General features: G+C 36.5%; 2 protein-coding genes across 3 annotated transcripts in view; one reads left to right on the top strand and one right to left on the bottom strand.

The window, feature by feature from the left end:
• Nucleotides 1-15,838, bottom strand: part of LOC108734605 — a 371,439-nt gene that overhangs the window by 308,833 nt on the left and 46,768 nt on the right. The gene's annotated exons all lie outside the window — the stretch shown is intronic.
• LOC108734607 (probable serine/threonine-protein kinase DDB_G0278845) lies at nt 13,837-15,619 on the top strand. The gene has a single exon (XM_018466235.2). It carries the CDS (start codon nt 13,971-13,973, stop codon nt 15,387-15,389), a length of 1,419 nt encoding a protein of 472 aa, XP_018321737.1. The 5' UTR covers nt 13,837-13,970; the 3' UTR covers nt 15,390-15,619.

The raw sequence follows: 15,838 nt of genomic DNA, 5'->3' as shown, positions 1-15,838 counted from the left end.
GGAGGTCAAAAACCTCCTCGATCAGTTTTTGGCCAGCAAAGACCAAAAATTTTATGAGCGTGGAATTATGCTACTACCAGAAAGATGGCAAAAGGTGTTGGACCAGAACGGTCAATATATAATTTAATAAAGTATTTGTTTATTATACGAAAACTGTCTTTCATTTCCACAAAAAAAAACGAAATGACTTTCCGAACAACCCGATACTATTGTCATCAGCAGATATCACCAGATGAGGATCTACAGAATATTTGCTAAGGACTGTCGAAGTTGGGGTTGTGTCAAATCCAGAGACATGCTATTCATTAAAAGGTTTTGGGACTAACATTTTAAGATTGTTGCTATATTTTCAAAAAATGTAGCGTGACTTCCTTTGTAATAGCAATAATAAAATACAAAAAAGTACTGACTGTATTCCCTTGAATCACAAACAATATATGTGACGAAGGAAAGTAGGAAATGATATTAGGTATAATAAAACGTTTGTAGAAATAATACGAAAAATTTTGTAATTTCCTCATTTCAAGTTGTAATGGAAAATTGTTATTCGTCGGTGATTCTTTCATGGCAGTAGCGCACCAGTGAAATTCTCAGGAAATTAATAAATGCTTTGGTCCGTTTACACATAAAATTTTCATTAAGCGAAATATTCGAGCCATGGAACAGAGATATTTTTCCTTTTGTTCGTTTTGCTTCAGCTGTTTGATTTTTATTGTTCTTAATAATACAACTTTGTACGAATACATGCATGAACGTAATGTGCTGGTGAAATTAATCTTTCTAGAGAACAGAAACGAAATAGAGAAACACATGAACGTTTATTTTAGTTCAGGAAGGAAAGCGTTTTTCATTACAGCTCGAAATAGTATTTGAAAATAGAAAATGAACACATTAAAAGCTAAATCGTTCTTGAATAACAAACAAAATCCTATTTCACTCATTAGCATTTACTTTTTCCTTAAGTACGTATGAATATTGTCACATGCGTATAGGCAACCCAACATACATGGTGGCAAAGAAGACCCAGTTTCTAGATAGCGTATACTGGATCATTTTGGAATAGGGCCAGCCTATATAAATAATTGTCGCAAGATCGACTGTAGCTTCCGCAGGCAATACGGTGCCGACACGGCATATTCGAATACATTTCCGATAACCTTAACAAGTGGCGCCACACATCCATGTCTCTTCTTGACGTCCAGCAAGCCTTCAACCGTGTCTGGCACGAAGACCTTACTTATAAACTTATCACCCTCAATTTCCACATTTCCTAATTGGGATTATTAGATCCTTCCTTACAGACAGAAGCCTTCGGGTCCACGTTGGCTCTGTTCTGTCCGCCAGCAAACCCGTCACAGTCGGTGTCCCACAAGGCTCCAAATTATCTCTCATTCTTTTTAATCTGCTTTGTACGGACATAACCTCCCACACCTCGATTCTGACGGTTATTTACGCTGATGACATTGCCCTCATAAACTATACCCAAACCATTCTGCAAAGCACAGCGAGAATTGATGTTTCTGTCCCTGCTCCTAAACTGGTATCGGAAATGGAAATTAACGAGACCAAATCGGAAGCAATTTTCTTCTCACATAGGACCCGAAAACCTCCCTCCATCATCGTACACTCCGTTACATACCTAGGTGTCATCTTCAACAGAGCCCTAAGCTGGTGGCGCCACATCTAAGCCACTCGTTCCGAGACCATGGGTCCATTTATCTCACTCAAGCCTTTCTACCGTAATAACTCCATGTCCCGACAAACAAAAATCCGTGCGTTTAACGCAATAATCAGGAGCATTTGCTCCTACGCCATTCCCGTCTGGGGCTGTGTCCTTCCCCACTATCTAAAACTTCTACAAGGCATCTACATGTGGACCCTTCTTTCCGCACTAAACTACCCCTGGTTCGTCAGAAACATCCAAATTTTGAATGAAACCAGTTTACCTTCTCTCCTTGAGGTTACAATCTTCTTTGTGGTCTCACTGACAGGCTACGCAAACCCCACCATTTTGACACTCTCCAACTTCGCCCCGAAACCAAACGACCGTTTCCGAAAGCCCTGTCATCTTCTACAATTAGTCGCTCCCAATTGTTCATCTCTAGTTTCGCTCTTTAGCGCGAGTGTCCAACTATCACTTGAGATGTGAGCCACCTATTACCGACGTTTTATCTCCCAAATACTCGCGCCTCCTCCCCACACTCAAACCTTTTCCCAACTCAATCCTCTTCCCACTCCCAATAATTCCATTTCCTATCCGGGAATGTACAACCTTTTGGTTGATCTCCCCTCTTGAGGAGTGATTTTAATCGGTAAAAATCCGACACTACTACTTTTCTAGAGGTGTCTTTTGAAGATTTCCCCTCCTCGAGAATAAAAACAAAAAAAAAGTGTAGTTAGTACAAGTCAGAGAACTCGAGGTGATACAAAGCGAACAAGAAGGAATGAAGAAGAAAGAGCGAAAAAGTGACAGTGTTCGTATAGTAGTGAATTGATAACTGATTAATAATAGAGGTATTAGACAGCAAATAATTAAGTGCAAGTTATTTTAGTGTAAGGAAGGTGGTTAAATACGTGAAAGTATGTAAACAATTAATCCGAATTTCCTGTTGATTTCGAAACCTAAAGCTAATATGAACTGGATTGGGACATGAAATTTTTGGAACAAAGCTTTTTATCACACGTTAGGGCGGCAAGGAGTCAATCAACAAAAGTTAGCACGACTAGATGAATTTGTTTTTATTCCTTAATTTTCCTTAGGGATTGTTATTACAAAAAAAGAGATGCTGAAACAAAACAAATTCCTTAGAGCAAAAAGATAAGACAGTTTTTCTTTAGTTACCTATAATATTAACTTGTTAAGTTTTCTTCTGATTATTGCACAGTTAAAATTCAATTTGATAATAACTTTCCATGTTATTATTAAACTGTATTAATTTTTGTTTTGTATGTTCTACTTCCAACAATTTGATTATGCAGTAGCAGTTACTTATAAGGTGCCTATTACGGACACATGGTTATAACGTAGGTGCCACATAAAAAATCGGTGCCATTGCTGAAGAGATCTCAACAGAATAATAATTTTTATTACGTATAGTTATCGGTTATTACATATGTATTTCAGATGTAAAGTACCCGAAGCCCGAAAAAAGCAAATATTATTATTTTTATTCATAAATCAATGAGCTTTCGCGAGGTATACAGTATAGGTATATTACATTTTAATAATAATACAAGCAATAATGGGCGATGATGAATCCAAATAGGTACCATAAAAGTGTGACGTTATATCCGAGTTTGTTGTCGTTCGTTATAACCGATTTTTTCAGTATTAGTTTGAATGAAAAATTTACGGAATAATTATCAGAGTTGTTGTTACATCCGAAGTTGTTATATCCGAATTCCACCGTATTTTGATAAACATGACGCACTTTTTTAGTGGTTTTGCTGTCAAAAAGTTGCAGGATATACTTAAGAATAGTTTAGATAAGCAAAAAAAGATTTCAGTCGGAAAGTCTTATCTTTATTAATAACGATATAAATGTTGTCAGATTTAGTGGACATCAAAGAGCCTCATCAGTCCCACTTTTAATTCTATATATGTACGTATGCTCTTTCATGTGTTGAAAAGAGGCGCCAGAAGCGCTCAGTTTCAGCTCAGTTTATCTAGCAGTTTTTGCCGTTTCGGAATCCTTGATATAATCACTACAACGGTTTTATACTCGAGCCTTCGTCATACTGCAGACCGTTTTAACAGTTACCCGATGGTGGTTGCCTCGAGTATCCTTACGGAAACGGCAAAAAAAGAGGGTTTGTATTATGTCGTCGGATTTACAAACCAACCAACAGCGAGGAGCGATTAGTGGCGAGAGGCACCCTTGGTGAAATCATCACCTGTTACTGACTTGCTTTAATAAATTGTCTTTCAGATAAGGCAGTTGACAACGTTTTGTAATTAAACGAGCTGCTTTCTTCTCTCTTTTTTTTTTAATAAATCAGCAACATATAACGTACGTTATGGACTGTAGTCGAGGCAAATTAGACTTTTGAGAGGAAAAGTTTAGACTAGACCTCATTTTTTTATCGATTTTAAATTAAAGGTTTTTTAATTTTTAACAATTTTATAAAGTGTGTTAAAAAACATTTAATTTGGATAAAATACCACAAATGGCTCGGTAAACGCCATCTGCTACGATGCTACATTTAGTGGAATTCATTATACTCAACAAGGTCCACCCTAGACAAAAAACTTCAGTCTCTTTCCAGTATCTCAGAGTCTTTCAGCGTCTCTGAGAGCGTCTCTAACAGTCGTTCACAGTCTCTCAGTTATTGCCTAGGTGTTTTTATGGATCTCTCACAGTCACTGTATGAGAGACTTGAACGATAAAATTGTTAATTCAGAGATTCGAGTCTCTCACAGAGATACTGAATTCATAAAAATGAAAAATTGAGAGACTCGAGCCTCTCGTAAAAAGACTGGGATCTCTGAAATAGTTGAACTTGAAAATTTTAACCATGTCTATCGAGACACCACTTATTAAGAGATTCGAGTCTCTCGTTCAGAGACTGGATACGGAATGAGGATCTCTCCATGAGCGACTCGAGTCTCTGGTTCAGAGACGCTAAACAGTTCTTTTGATAGTCTCTCTCAGCGACACCAGAGAGGTTCGATGAGAGACGGAGACTCTAGTCTCGCTTTCAGAGACTCTGAGAGATTGAACATTTTTATCTCGGGCATTTAATTAGATGGATATCTACTTGCTGAACTGAATCCACGGCGTAGCTCACCACTACGTGATAGGCACGTTACCAAATTCGAAGTGGTCTGTGTTCTATCGAAACTGCCAGACGCGGATCGCGATTTCGATCTTTTTGGATCTCATCAGCGCGTCGCAGATAGTTTCGATAGAATACAGACCAATTTTTACCTGCTGTCTTAAGGGCGCCATTTCTGATATTTTATAAAACGCGCTGTTAAAACAGCAGGTAAAAATTGGTCTGTATTCTATCGAAACTATCTGCGACGCGCTGATGAGATCCAAAAAGATCGACAGAATACTGACCACTTCGGATTTGTTTGTTCGATTTAATTTGGAACCAATAAATGAATCTTACCTACAAATCGAGTTAACAAAGAAATAGTACAAATTTAATGTTAAATAATCAAAAAATAAAATTTTAATGAATGGATATGAAATAAGTGGGTACACCTCACACAACTTACATTATTTACAAACCAAATTCCTCACACTTGTGAGCGTGCGCACAAGTTTATTAATGATGTACGTAATTTTTTACTGCTTTATATATAAAAATCGGGTCAGTCTAACCTTTTCAAAAGAATCTCGATTTTTCAGCTAATTCGCCTGAACTACTGTTATGTATTTTTTTGCATAACTCCTTTAAACTATAGGTTAAAATATGCGAACCTTGCCTCATGACACGCAAAAAAGATATAAATAAATATACAGTGGAACTTGTCTATAACAACATCGGTTATAACAAAAATTTTGATGCTTACAAAGAAATGAGGTTATTGAAAGTTGTACCTGATTTTAAATTTTTCCTTTTTTTTCGGTTCTGAGATCAGAAAAAGAAAGTGGTAAAACTTGGAAAACATAAATAAGTCTTGACAGGTGCACCAAATTAGTCCCAAAAAGGGTCCCTTAGTTCATAACGATTTGTATAGTCTGTCCCATTTTATAAGAAACCATTTTATAGAATTTTGCACTGTACCGTTAAACAAAAATTTTAAACAGCGATTCACAATGAAGTATTTGGGAAAACAAAACCTTAGGTATTATTAGCTTTGTGGTTGACAGCAAAAGTTAGTAAAAAACAAGATGCTTAATTGGGATAGGCACTTAAAATTTGTACTAGTGTTTCTTTCTGAAACTTTTAGGCCCACGATCACCTTTTGCACGCAATAATTTCAAAGGACCATCTTCCCTTCAAATAACGTGTGTGTATAGAAAAACATCCCAGAGGAAGTTAGTATAAATTGTACAAGAAATAACTTTTTCTGTTGAATAACATTGAAACTCCCATAATTTTGATTAATAGCATATTTATTTTTAGCATGTATTTAGGTAACCCAACATACATAGTGGCAAGAATACCAGGTTTCTAGACGGCATACATATACAAGATCATTCTAGAACACAGCTAGCCTTTATAAATAGTTGTCGCGAAATCAAGTACCTTGCCCCGCTTTTTAGTGCGAGTCTCCACCTATCATGTTAGATGTGGACCACCTATTTCGACAGTTTCTCCCCTAAATACCCTCGTTTTCTCTCCACACTCAACCCTCTTCCCACTCCCAACCTTTCCATTTCCTTCCTGAAAGAAACCGGTTTACCTTCTCTCCCTGAGGCTGCAATCTCATTCGCGGCAAATCTCCAGGCCTCAGTGACAGGCCACGTAAACCTCACCAACTGGACACTCTCCAACTGCGCCCCGAAGCCAAACGACCGTTTCCGAAGCCCATGTCACCTTCTACAATGAGCCGCCCCCATTTGCTCATCTATAGCTTCGCTCTTTAGCGCGAGTGTCTACCCGTCACCTTAGAGATGCTCCACCTATTTTAGACGTTTCTTCCCTACACTCAAACCTTTTCCCAACTCAATCCTCTTCACACACCCAACCTTTCCATTTCCTTCCCGGGGATGTACAACCTTCCCACTCGGGGGGGGGGGGGTTAGCTGGTAAAAATCCGACACTACATTCCCTCAGGAGGTGTCTTTTGAAGATTCCCTCTCCTCGAGAATAATTTAAGCAAAACAAAAACCGAGTGGAGTAGGAAGTACGAGTTCGAGTTACGTGGTAACACAAAACGAAGAAGAAACAGCCAAGAAGTAACAAACTGTTCATGAATTGATAACTAATTAATATTAGAAGTGTTAATTAGATATCAAATGTAAAAAAATAGTAATAGTGCGAGAACGTGTTTAAATACGTGACAGTATGTAAATTATTTTTATTGATATGTACTAATCAATTTTTCTGCGATACCCTAAATATATTTCGCTACTCTCAAAATCTCCACCTTGTGTATCACTGGTTCAGACGATTCCATACAATTCCACTGTTCTGCAATAATCTTTTGTTAAGTACCTACTCTAAAAGTGTTATTAAGGTTTAAAATGAATTCCTATACATTTTCTGTATTTCATTCAATTGTACGAAACGTCGGTTTTGCAGAGTTAAAAAGCTGCTCGTGATGAAAATAGCTAAAATAAAAATGTAAAATTCTCATTCGCGCGATATTAAGTAACTTGCGGCAGTTTTTTTCAATTCTCCTTTCCAGTTCCTTGTATTACTCACTTAGGTACCCTCAAACTCAGTGAAAAGCATTGAATCACGTTTTCATAATTCATTTCCGTTAGCGCTCGGATTAAAAAACGCTCTCTTGCGTGAGTCTAAGCACCTAATTAACATTCACTAATTCCCAACAATCTATTCTTAGCATTAATTGCCTTACTGAATCCTTAATATGTAAATCAAAACTTTTTGTCTATTTGATTTTTATTCCTATAGGTAGGTGTGGTGTACTATGAATAGGCATACAAATGATTTAATTTGCAAATTAAATCCAATTATTCCCGCACAGTATTTTCGGGTAGGCTTACTCAAGCTAGATTTGAATTAAGTGGTCTAATTGGTATTGGAATATTGAGCACAATTCAGCGGAGACATCATCAAGTAGTTATTTAAAACTTTTACTAACTTTTATACTTTTACAAACCTATTACACTTCATTTACTGTCTGTAGCAATGTACCCCTTCCAATGTAATGTATGGTATCCATTCAGTTTCTCTACTTCGGCTTTATTAAGTCCATGATCAACATACACAATTTTGATCAAAGCGCTTGGGCAGATTTAAATGTAGTTTTTACTACAGTATTCAGTAAGCTTAGAAATCTGTAAGGTTAGAGTTTAATAGGGTTATTCAATAGCTAGGGTTTCGTTCCATACGACAACGGTTTAAATAGTATACCAAACACTAGTAGGTACGTCTAAGTAAGTAGGTATACTTCATTTACTTTCTCTAGCGATGTCTTGGATACGCGCTCGCAAAATCGTAGGTAGGGAGAAAAAAGCTCATTACACTCTGACCGAGAGTTGTCTCCTTCCTTTTCTGGCCTAGTACTGTTCTATTCTACTTTGCGCCGGTCAAACTGAAGGTCACATCGCTACAGAAAGTAAACGAAGTATATTAATTAACTTGGATAACACACTTTCATTAATGTTTGGGAGAAATTTTGTACGGAATATATCAACCGGTTTTTGATGAAAGAGAACTTTCTAATGACAAAAACGCAGAGTTAACTGACCTGAAGTCAATATGAATGCAATATGGCGGACATTCTGCTAATATGGCGAATTATTGTTTTCTTCACAGTTTCCTTGTTATGGGTGTCAAATAAGAAGTTTAATATTACTAACTTATATTTTAATTTACACTAGCCTTTCCCCGCGGCTTCGCTCGCAGAAATTAATATTGTTTCTCCATAAAACCTTTTAACTCCCAATTCACCCTTACAACGTTTTAATTTTGTGTAATGTCGCCATCTTTCAAATACAAACGTAGCAACAACATTTCATCCTTAAGGGTTGATTTTTAAAAATTGCCAAAACACGTATTTGCTTAATTTCAGCAATGAGCATCCTTCGAGTAAATCCGAGTACAAATAAAATGTAGCCCATGGAAACGTTGCAACCTCTTTTCATTTGATTAATAATATCAAACTATATATATACCAAGTTTCAAGTAAATTCAACTACAAATAAAGTATGTCCCAAACAAAAATTGCAACACCTTTTTACCCCCCCTCCCTTTGGTGGTTAAATTTTTTAAAATGTCGAGATAGGTCTTTCAGAAATTAAATGGGAGACCATTAAGACCAAGTTTCAAGTAAATCTGACGACAAATATTATATGTTCCATTTAAACAGTGCCACTCCTTTTCTCCATTCTTCCCCCCCACAGGAACGGGATAAAAAATATCCTATGTCCGTCTCCTGGTTAATACCTCCCCACCAATTTTCAGCCAAATCGGTTCAGCCGCTCTTGAGTTATAATAGTGTAACTAACACGACTTCTTTTATATATTTAATTTATTTTTATTATAAATTCGTTATAGTGGATCTTAAATACTAACGATCAAATTATTTATGGACTTGTGTATAACCCATTGCGTTTAACTTCTCTAAAAAATCTGTTGCTAATAATCTGTAACCGAAGAACTTCTTTATGACTTTCTTCTCTTTTAGAAACAACGATCACTTTTCCACACTTTTCATTTTATTAAATCTAGACGACAAAATATACTATCTACAAGTAAGTTTGTAGTCCTATGACGTAAATGAAACCTTTATTAAAATCTTGAGAAACAACACTGCAAATGGAAAACCTTTTATTCGAATGATCGTACGTCGTCTTTAATGTTGCACGAGCCGAGGCCCAGAATCCTTTGATCTACAAGGTAATATTTTAATGTATACCTCTCAACATAGAAGGAAATCTTTGTAAACACGAAGATCATTTTAAATTCATTGAGAAATACGGCTTTTCGTATAAGAATATTAAAAAGGGAGATTTTGTGCAGCGCAGTTTTGTCTGTCATCGCACTAAATATATTTTTAGAATTTTGATCATGCCACTTGAAAATTAAAGTTACTATTTTATCATCTAATATTCAATTTTTTAACCAATAGCGACAAAGGTAGCGCCATCTGTAGTTTCGCCGCAAATTGTAGGTTCATTATTATTCAACAAGGTCCTTTTTAATTAATGATATCTACTTGTCACCAAGTTGTGCTCGACAAGTAGCTGCGCAATAGAGTATAGAGCATCCGATTTGACGCAATCGCTAGGCTTAGATTCTCTATCCTTTATCAAGTAGAGCGCCTTTCAAATGACCCTAGTAGAATGGACCGAGGTAGAGGGTTTTGGTCGATAGCTCCAAGGATACCAACATTATCGGTTACGAGAGGCGGTTGGGTATCTATAAAGATTTCGTCTCATCCACAAACTCTTCTGTCTTCATTTGGCCTTGGCTTCTTCCCAATCACCATTTGGGCATTTTCTAAAATTAGGATAAAAAGGACCTATCGCTCTACCCTTTGGTTTTATACGACCTTATAGGTCAGAGAAACTGTCTACCAGTTACAGTTCGTTTATCATGTATTTAGTTTTCCAGGATTCTCCCATAACAATACTATGTAATCCACGATTCTTAGTTACCTCATAAACTTACCGTTCTAATTGATTTCCTGTTTTGATCACAGCAAATCCCTCACTATATTCTGTGGGACTCCTATGAATAATTTGGGCGATATTGGGTTACTTTGCCGTATTTATATAGATGTCTACTCTGACTGTACTTCTGATTTTTGGGATAAATCCAATAGATCCTGCTATTGCACCATCTTAACCTTCACCTACTACTGCGTTCAAGTCTCCTAGGTACGTATACTTTAACGTTGTAATAGGGGAATAAACCATTTGTAAGAAAAAGAGTAACTACAATATTACCTTCATTATTCTTGCAGATTGTTTCTGTCCCTATAATCGCTGCTATTTGTAATGAAAATTTCTACAATTGTTCTACAGTTGTTTCTGAGTGTGATTAACAACGAATTAAATATATTTTCATTACAATATCATGAATGATTGTCACCAACAAGCAACGACAGGAACAGTTACGTCAATGTATTCTCTACTGCAATAATATCAGTCACCGATAGACACGGCTAGCCGTGACGTCGTGACGGACGCGGACGCCGGCCTTCCGTCGCCCAGATAATAATGAGAATCAAGCTTTAAGGGCTAATCGGTCAAATAAAAAGTTTTTTAATAATATGATTATCGGACGAAGGGATTTTCCTTAAAATAAAATCCAGATTTCGTTAAAACATTGTATGCTTTAAACTCCAAAGTTTAACTAACCATCAACGTAAGAAAATTGTTAGTGAATTCTATTAAAGCGTTTAAACACCGGTATCTTGCACGGCCCTGTCGTGTCATATAATAACATTTACGGTTTCCAGAATAGATATCTACCGCTTTTATACTTCAACTTCCCGCTACGATTCACGTCAACTCCATTCTGTTTTAGAGAAGGTAATAAAACTTTAAATTGATCATCTCACCCTTGGCGCATTTCGTTACAAAAGTCAGAATTACAGGCTGGAATATACACGTACATACATAGCTACAGAAATACACAGGTAGATTGCATTCATACTTGCTCGGTTATTATCTGTGCCGCAGAGTAGAAATCAAACTTTACTGAATTACTAAAATCAACCGTTCTCTCCTTTCGGAATGCACGGCACAGAATATAATTGTCAACAACAGCATATTATAACAACCAGTGCAAACCTGAAAAGTTTATTTCGACGTTCACGGATGACGTTTACGGTGCACGGTTTCGTAATAAAAGTTGAAAAGAATATACAAAGTAATTGATAGAGGAACTTCCGTCGGAGAAAGAAGACGAGAATATGAATACTAGGTACCTACTTATTAGGTATTATCCTTCTTCTATTCAAATTTTAAAGGCTTTGTATTAGCCAAGTGAGATAAATGGAATATTTATAACTTCTCCATGTCAATCTCTCTCAATCAGTTTACATATCATACACGAAACTTTACTTAAAGGTAAGCAGTGGCGGTTCGTGATGAGATGAAGCGGGTGCTTTACAAATATTTTGAAGTTTAATTCCAAGAAGACTAGAGGGGCGGAATAGAAACCACAGTGCCGTAAGAGTCAACAAGTTGCGTTCCAGTGGTTTGTTACACGTCGAGATATTGTGTATTTGATTCAATTTGTTTTTGACAACTGATACTACCAAAATTGATGCACAACCGCTTATCGCGCAGCGGACTATACATACTCTATCCGTGAAGAGATAAAGCGAGTGCTTTGCAAACATTTCCCCTACTCATCATCATCATCATCATAAGGTCGTTAGTCCTAAAACTGGTTGGATACGCACCTCCACTCGTTCCTATCCTGAGCTAATCTTCCCATTTCCCCAAAACTAGAACAACCCATATCCTATAAAATAATTCGAAGTGGTCTGTGTTCTGTCGAAACTGCCAGATGCGGATCGCGATTTCAATCTTATTGAATCTCATCAGCGCGTCGCAGGCAGCTCCGACAGAACACAGACCAACTTTTATCTGCTGTCTTAACAGCGCGTTTTAGAAAATACCACAAATAGCGCGGTAAACGCCATCTGTAGTACGATGCTACATTTCTAAAACTTGTGTTTGACAACGATAACACCGAAATTGATGCGCAATATTTTATTGCGCAGGGGACTTTTGAGTTTTTTATCCTTTATTACTTATGTTGCTTTTTATATCCATTCGCTTCGGGTTAAGTTACTACGTCTATCTCTAGTCTTATTGGTTAATGTTATCGACAATCCCTTATTGAAGCTACATCTAGGAAATGAGTTTTCTGGAGATGTGGAGTATGAGTTTGCGATGTACTTAATTAAATTCTACGCAGTCGAAGTACCAGGACACAGTTGGCTTTAAATAAAACTAACTTATCTATGAAACGCGTCGATAGAATTGTCAATACATCGTTGGGTCCAGGACATTGAATTTCGGAAGATGGTCTTGATTGCTTTCTAAAACTGAAAAGCATCTTTCAGCTTGTGATGTTGACGTGGGTCTTAATTATTTATTAGTATATAGTTAAATTGAGAGATTAACTTTTTCCACAGTTGATTTGGAAAATTTAAATAATATACTACCTGATTATATCGAATTTTGCACCTTTAGAGGAGGGATTATGAAAACTCATTTTATAGTGGGTGATACCGGTGTACAAGGAACCTTTGTATAAAATTTCAATCTTATTCATTCAGACGTTTGGTCTGTGCCTTGATTGATACATCAGCCTTTGAATCCCGTTTTTATCTCTTGAGGGGTTGAATTTTTAAAAATCCTTTTTTTGGTGCTCACCTATGTAGTTGGTACTAGTATGAGGAACTCCTGTGTAAGATTTAGTGATGAGCAAAGCAAGACCATCACCAAGACTGCCCCAGTCGACAATTGTGAGAGTTATGAACACTCGAGAAATTACCCTTCCTGCAGTGCATAAATTGAGCCTTGTTCATAAATTGACCCTTCCTTCAACGTATAAATTAACCTTCTGGCGAACAAAATAGGACAAGGTACTTGAAGGATTGTCTCTAGTATATTTCAATCATGTGTTTTCCAGACAGAAACAAAGAACACTTACACCAAGGACATCCTTCTAGATCCCTTTTTTGCAAACAGTGGTAAAGTTTATTGCTTTTTTTTATATTTATTCTTAAAACTGAAAGTTTAAAATACTCAAAATGTTTTGTTCCAAGAAAAGATTATATTAAAGTTGTTTCAAACAGTGTAACTCATAAATCCATCGGAAGTAATAATTTTTTGTTTAGTCCTACGTATTTGATCTTGGTCTTGCATATTCGGTCTTGTTTTTAGCCTTAGTCTTGTCCGTTCAGTCTTGGGTTTAGTCTTGGTCTTGTTCATTCGGTCTTAGTCTTCGTCTTGCTAGTATAAAGACATTCATGGTCTTGGCCTTTGCATTTTCGCAAGACTAAGATCAAGACTGCAAAACTAGGACAATTTTTTCTCACCACTAGTGAAATTTCAAGTATCTAGACCCAGGAGTTTGCACTGTGTTACGTTTTTTGTTTTACGTTCGTTCAAGTTTTATTACGTAATCTGACTATCATTAGATAATAACTGCAATTTTCTAAACCGAGCTCCAAGCATTACACAAAAGTCAAACAGAAAAATAATTCGTATCTCTCAACTGTCAACTTGATGTCATTCGAACTTCTTTGATTGTTTTTTGTGTGTATAACAAAAAACGAGAAAAAGTATTCGCTGATTATTTTCGCACTACCAAATATTTTGTTAACATTTTTTCTGCATTGAAATATATAGAAGATGGCGAAGCGTTTAAATGAAGAGCTCGTATTCAGAAAAACAAAGCTTAACAATCTAACTGACATTAAGAAGTTAAACTGCTGGGGAAATGATATCGAGGATGTGTCTTTACTCCAGCAGATGCCCAACGTACAAGTCCTTTCGCTAAGTATAAATAAAATCAATACTTTGGCCAATTTCCAATACTGCACTTCCCTTCAAGAACTCTACGTTCGCCAAAATGACATTAGAGATCTGAATGAGATATGCTACCTTCAAGGACTCAAAAATTTGAGAAATCTTTGGCTTGCAGAGAATCCATGTTCGTTACAAGAAGATTATCGACCAACGGTTATAAGAACCCTAACCCAACTTAAGCAACTCGATAATTTAGCAATTACCGAAAGGGAATACAAGGAAGCTGCTACTAAAGGCAGGCTTCTGATTCATCCCGACAATCTTCCCAGAAGATCATACACCGAAGAAACGCCGGAAAAGGAAGAAATAGAGATAGAGATAGAGATTCCAAAGGAAAACGAGTTCTACATGTCCAACAGCATGAACTACGTTAATAAAAATCGCTCATCGGAAGAAAATTGTTGCAACCAAAATAGTCCCAATTACAACAACCAAAATAGTCCCAATTACAACAACCAAAATAGTCCTAATTACAACAACCAAATCAAAGAAGAAATAATTTTCAAAAAAATGAAAAATTGTAGCACGAACCGTTCTTCTGAAGATAATTCAAAAAATACAACGTACAGACCATCGAGCCCTCCTACTTACAGGCTGAACAACAATTTTGAAGATGAATGCTTCAATTCCATCAGGTGTTCGTTTGAAGACCAAAACGATTACAATGCAATTACATCATTGACAAGCTATCACATAACTGAAGAAAGAGATAATGACACATTTTCGGTTAAAGATCATTACGTAGAAGAGTCCTACAGTTGCAGACCAAGTAATACATTTCACCAGGCGATCATACAACCCCTAAACGAGATTTCGTACTCTTACGTACCACCCCTGAATCACTCGTTCAGCTCCAATGATCTGGAAGATAGTTTGGAATCAAACCGTTTGCAGAAAAGTCAATCTACTGGTCTTATAGGACAAGAAACCAACACAGGTAGTTTCATTCCAATACCAAGGAGGGAGGATTCTAACAATTCCATGTTGACTGAAGACTCTCACCACAGTATTCTCTTATCACAACCTACTAAAAGTTTAAATAACAGTGTGGTTTCTGAAAATAGAAAAGACAACATCAGAGAGAAAAGTGCCAAAAAATGTCGGCGATTAAAGAACACCACAAAAACTGCTAATGTTCTATCAGCTGTTCTGTGTCTGTTGAAGGAGTTGGACCTTTCAAGCCTGGAAGTCGTAGAAATGGTAGTTGCCTCCAGATTAGACGAACTTGAAGGAATTTCGTAAACTTGAAAGTTCAGAAAAGAAATTTTCAGTTTTGTTAGTCAAAAACATTTTATTCAGTAAAGAAAGTCGATAAAAATATGAGTATATTATTTGAATATACTCAAAATGGTATGCCCTTATACTATATGAAACAAATCATTATTGGACGTATAATATGTAGTGTATATGTATGTAGATGTAATATCTACTGTTAAATTATTTGTCAAAAATTATAATAAATATTAAAGGTATCTCCCAAATAAATAATACTTGATATTTGAGTTTGATGGGTTGGGTAAAGGATTCTTTCTACTTCGGTGAGAACGCCGCACCTGATGGAATATGGTCGACATTCTCAACGAAAGTAACGAGGTCGAAGTCCCTTCACTGTGGTTGTACCGGCTCTGAATTGACACTTGTCATTACCATTTTACTTAGATTATAGTATATATATATATATATATATATTG

The sequence above is a fragment of the Agrilus planipennis genome, unplaced genomic scaffold (genome assembly GCF_000699045.2).
Source record: "Agrilus planipennis isolate EAB-ADULT unplaced genomic scaffold, Apla_2.0 scaffold89, whole genome shotgun sequence".
NCBI lineage: Eukaryota > Metazoa > Arthropoda > Insecta > Coleoptera > Buprestidae > Agrilus > Agrilus planipennis.
This window is presented reverse-complemented; position numbering and strand designations above follow the sequence as displayed.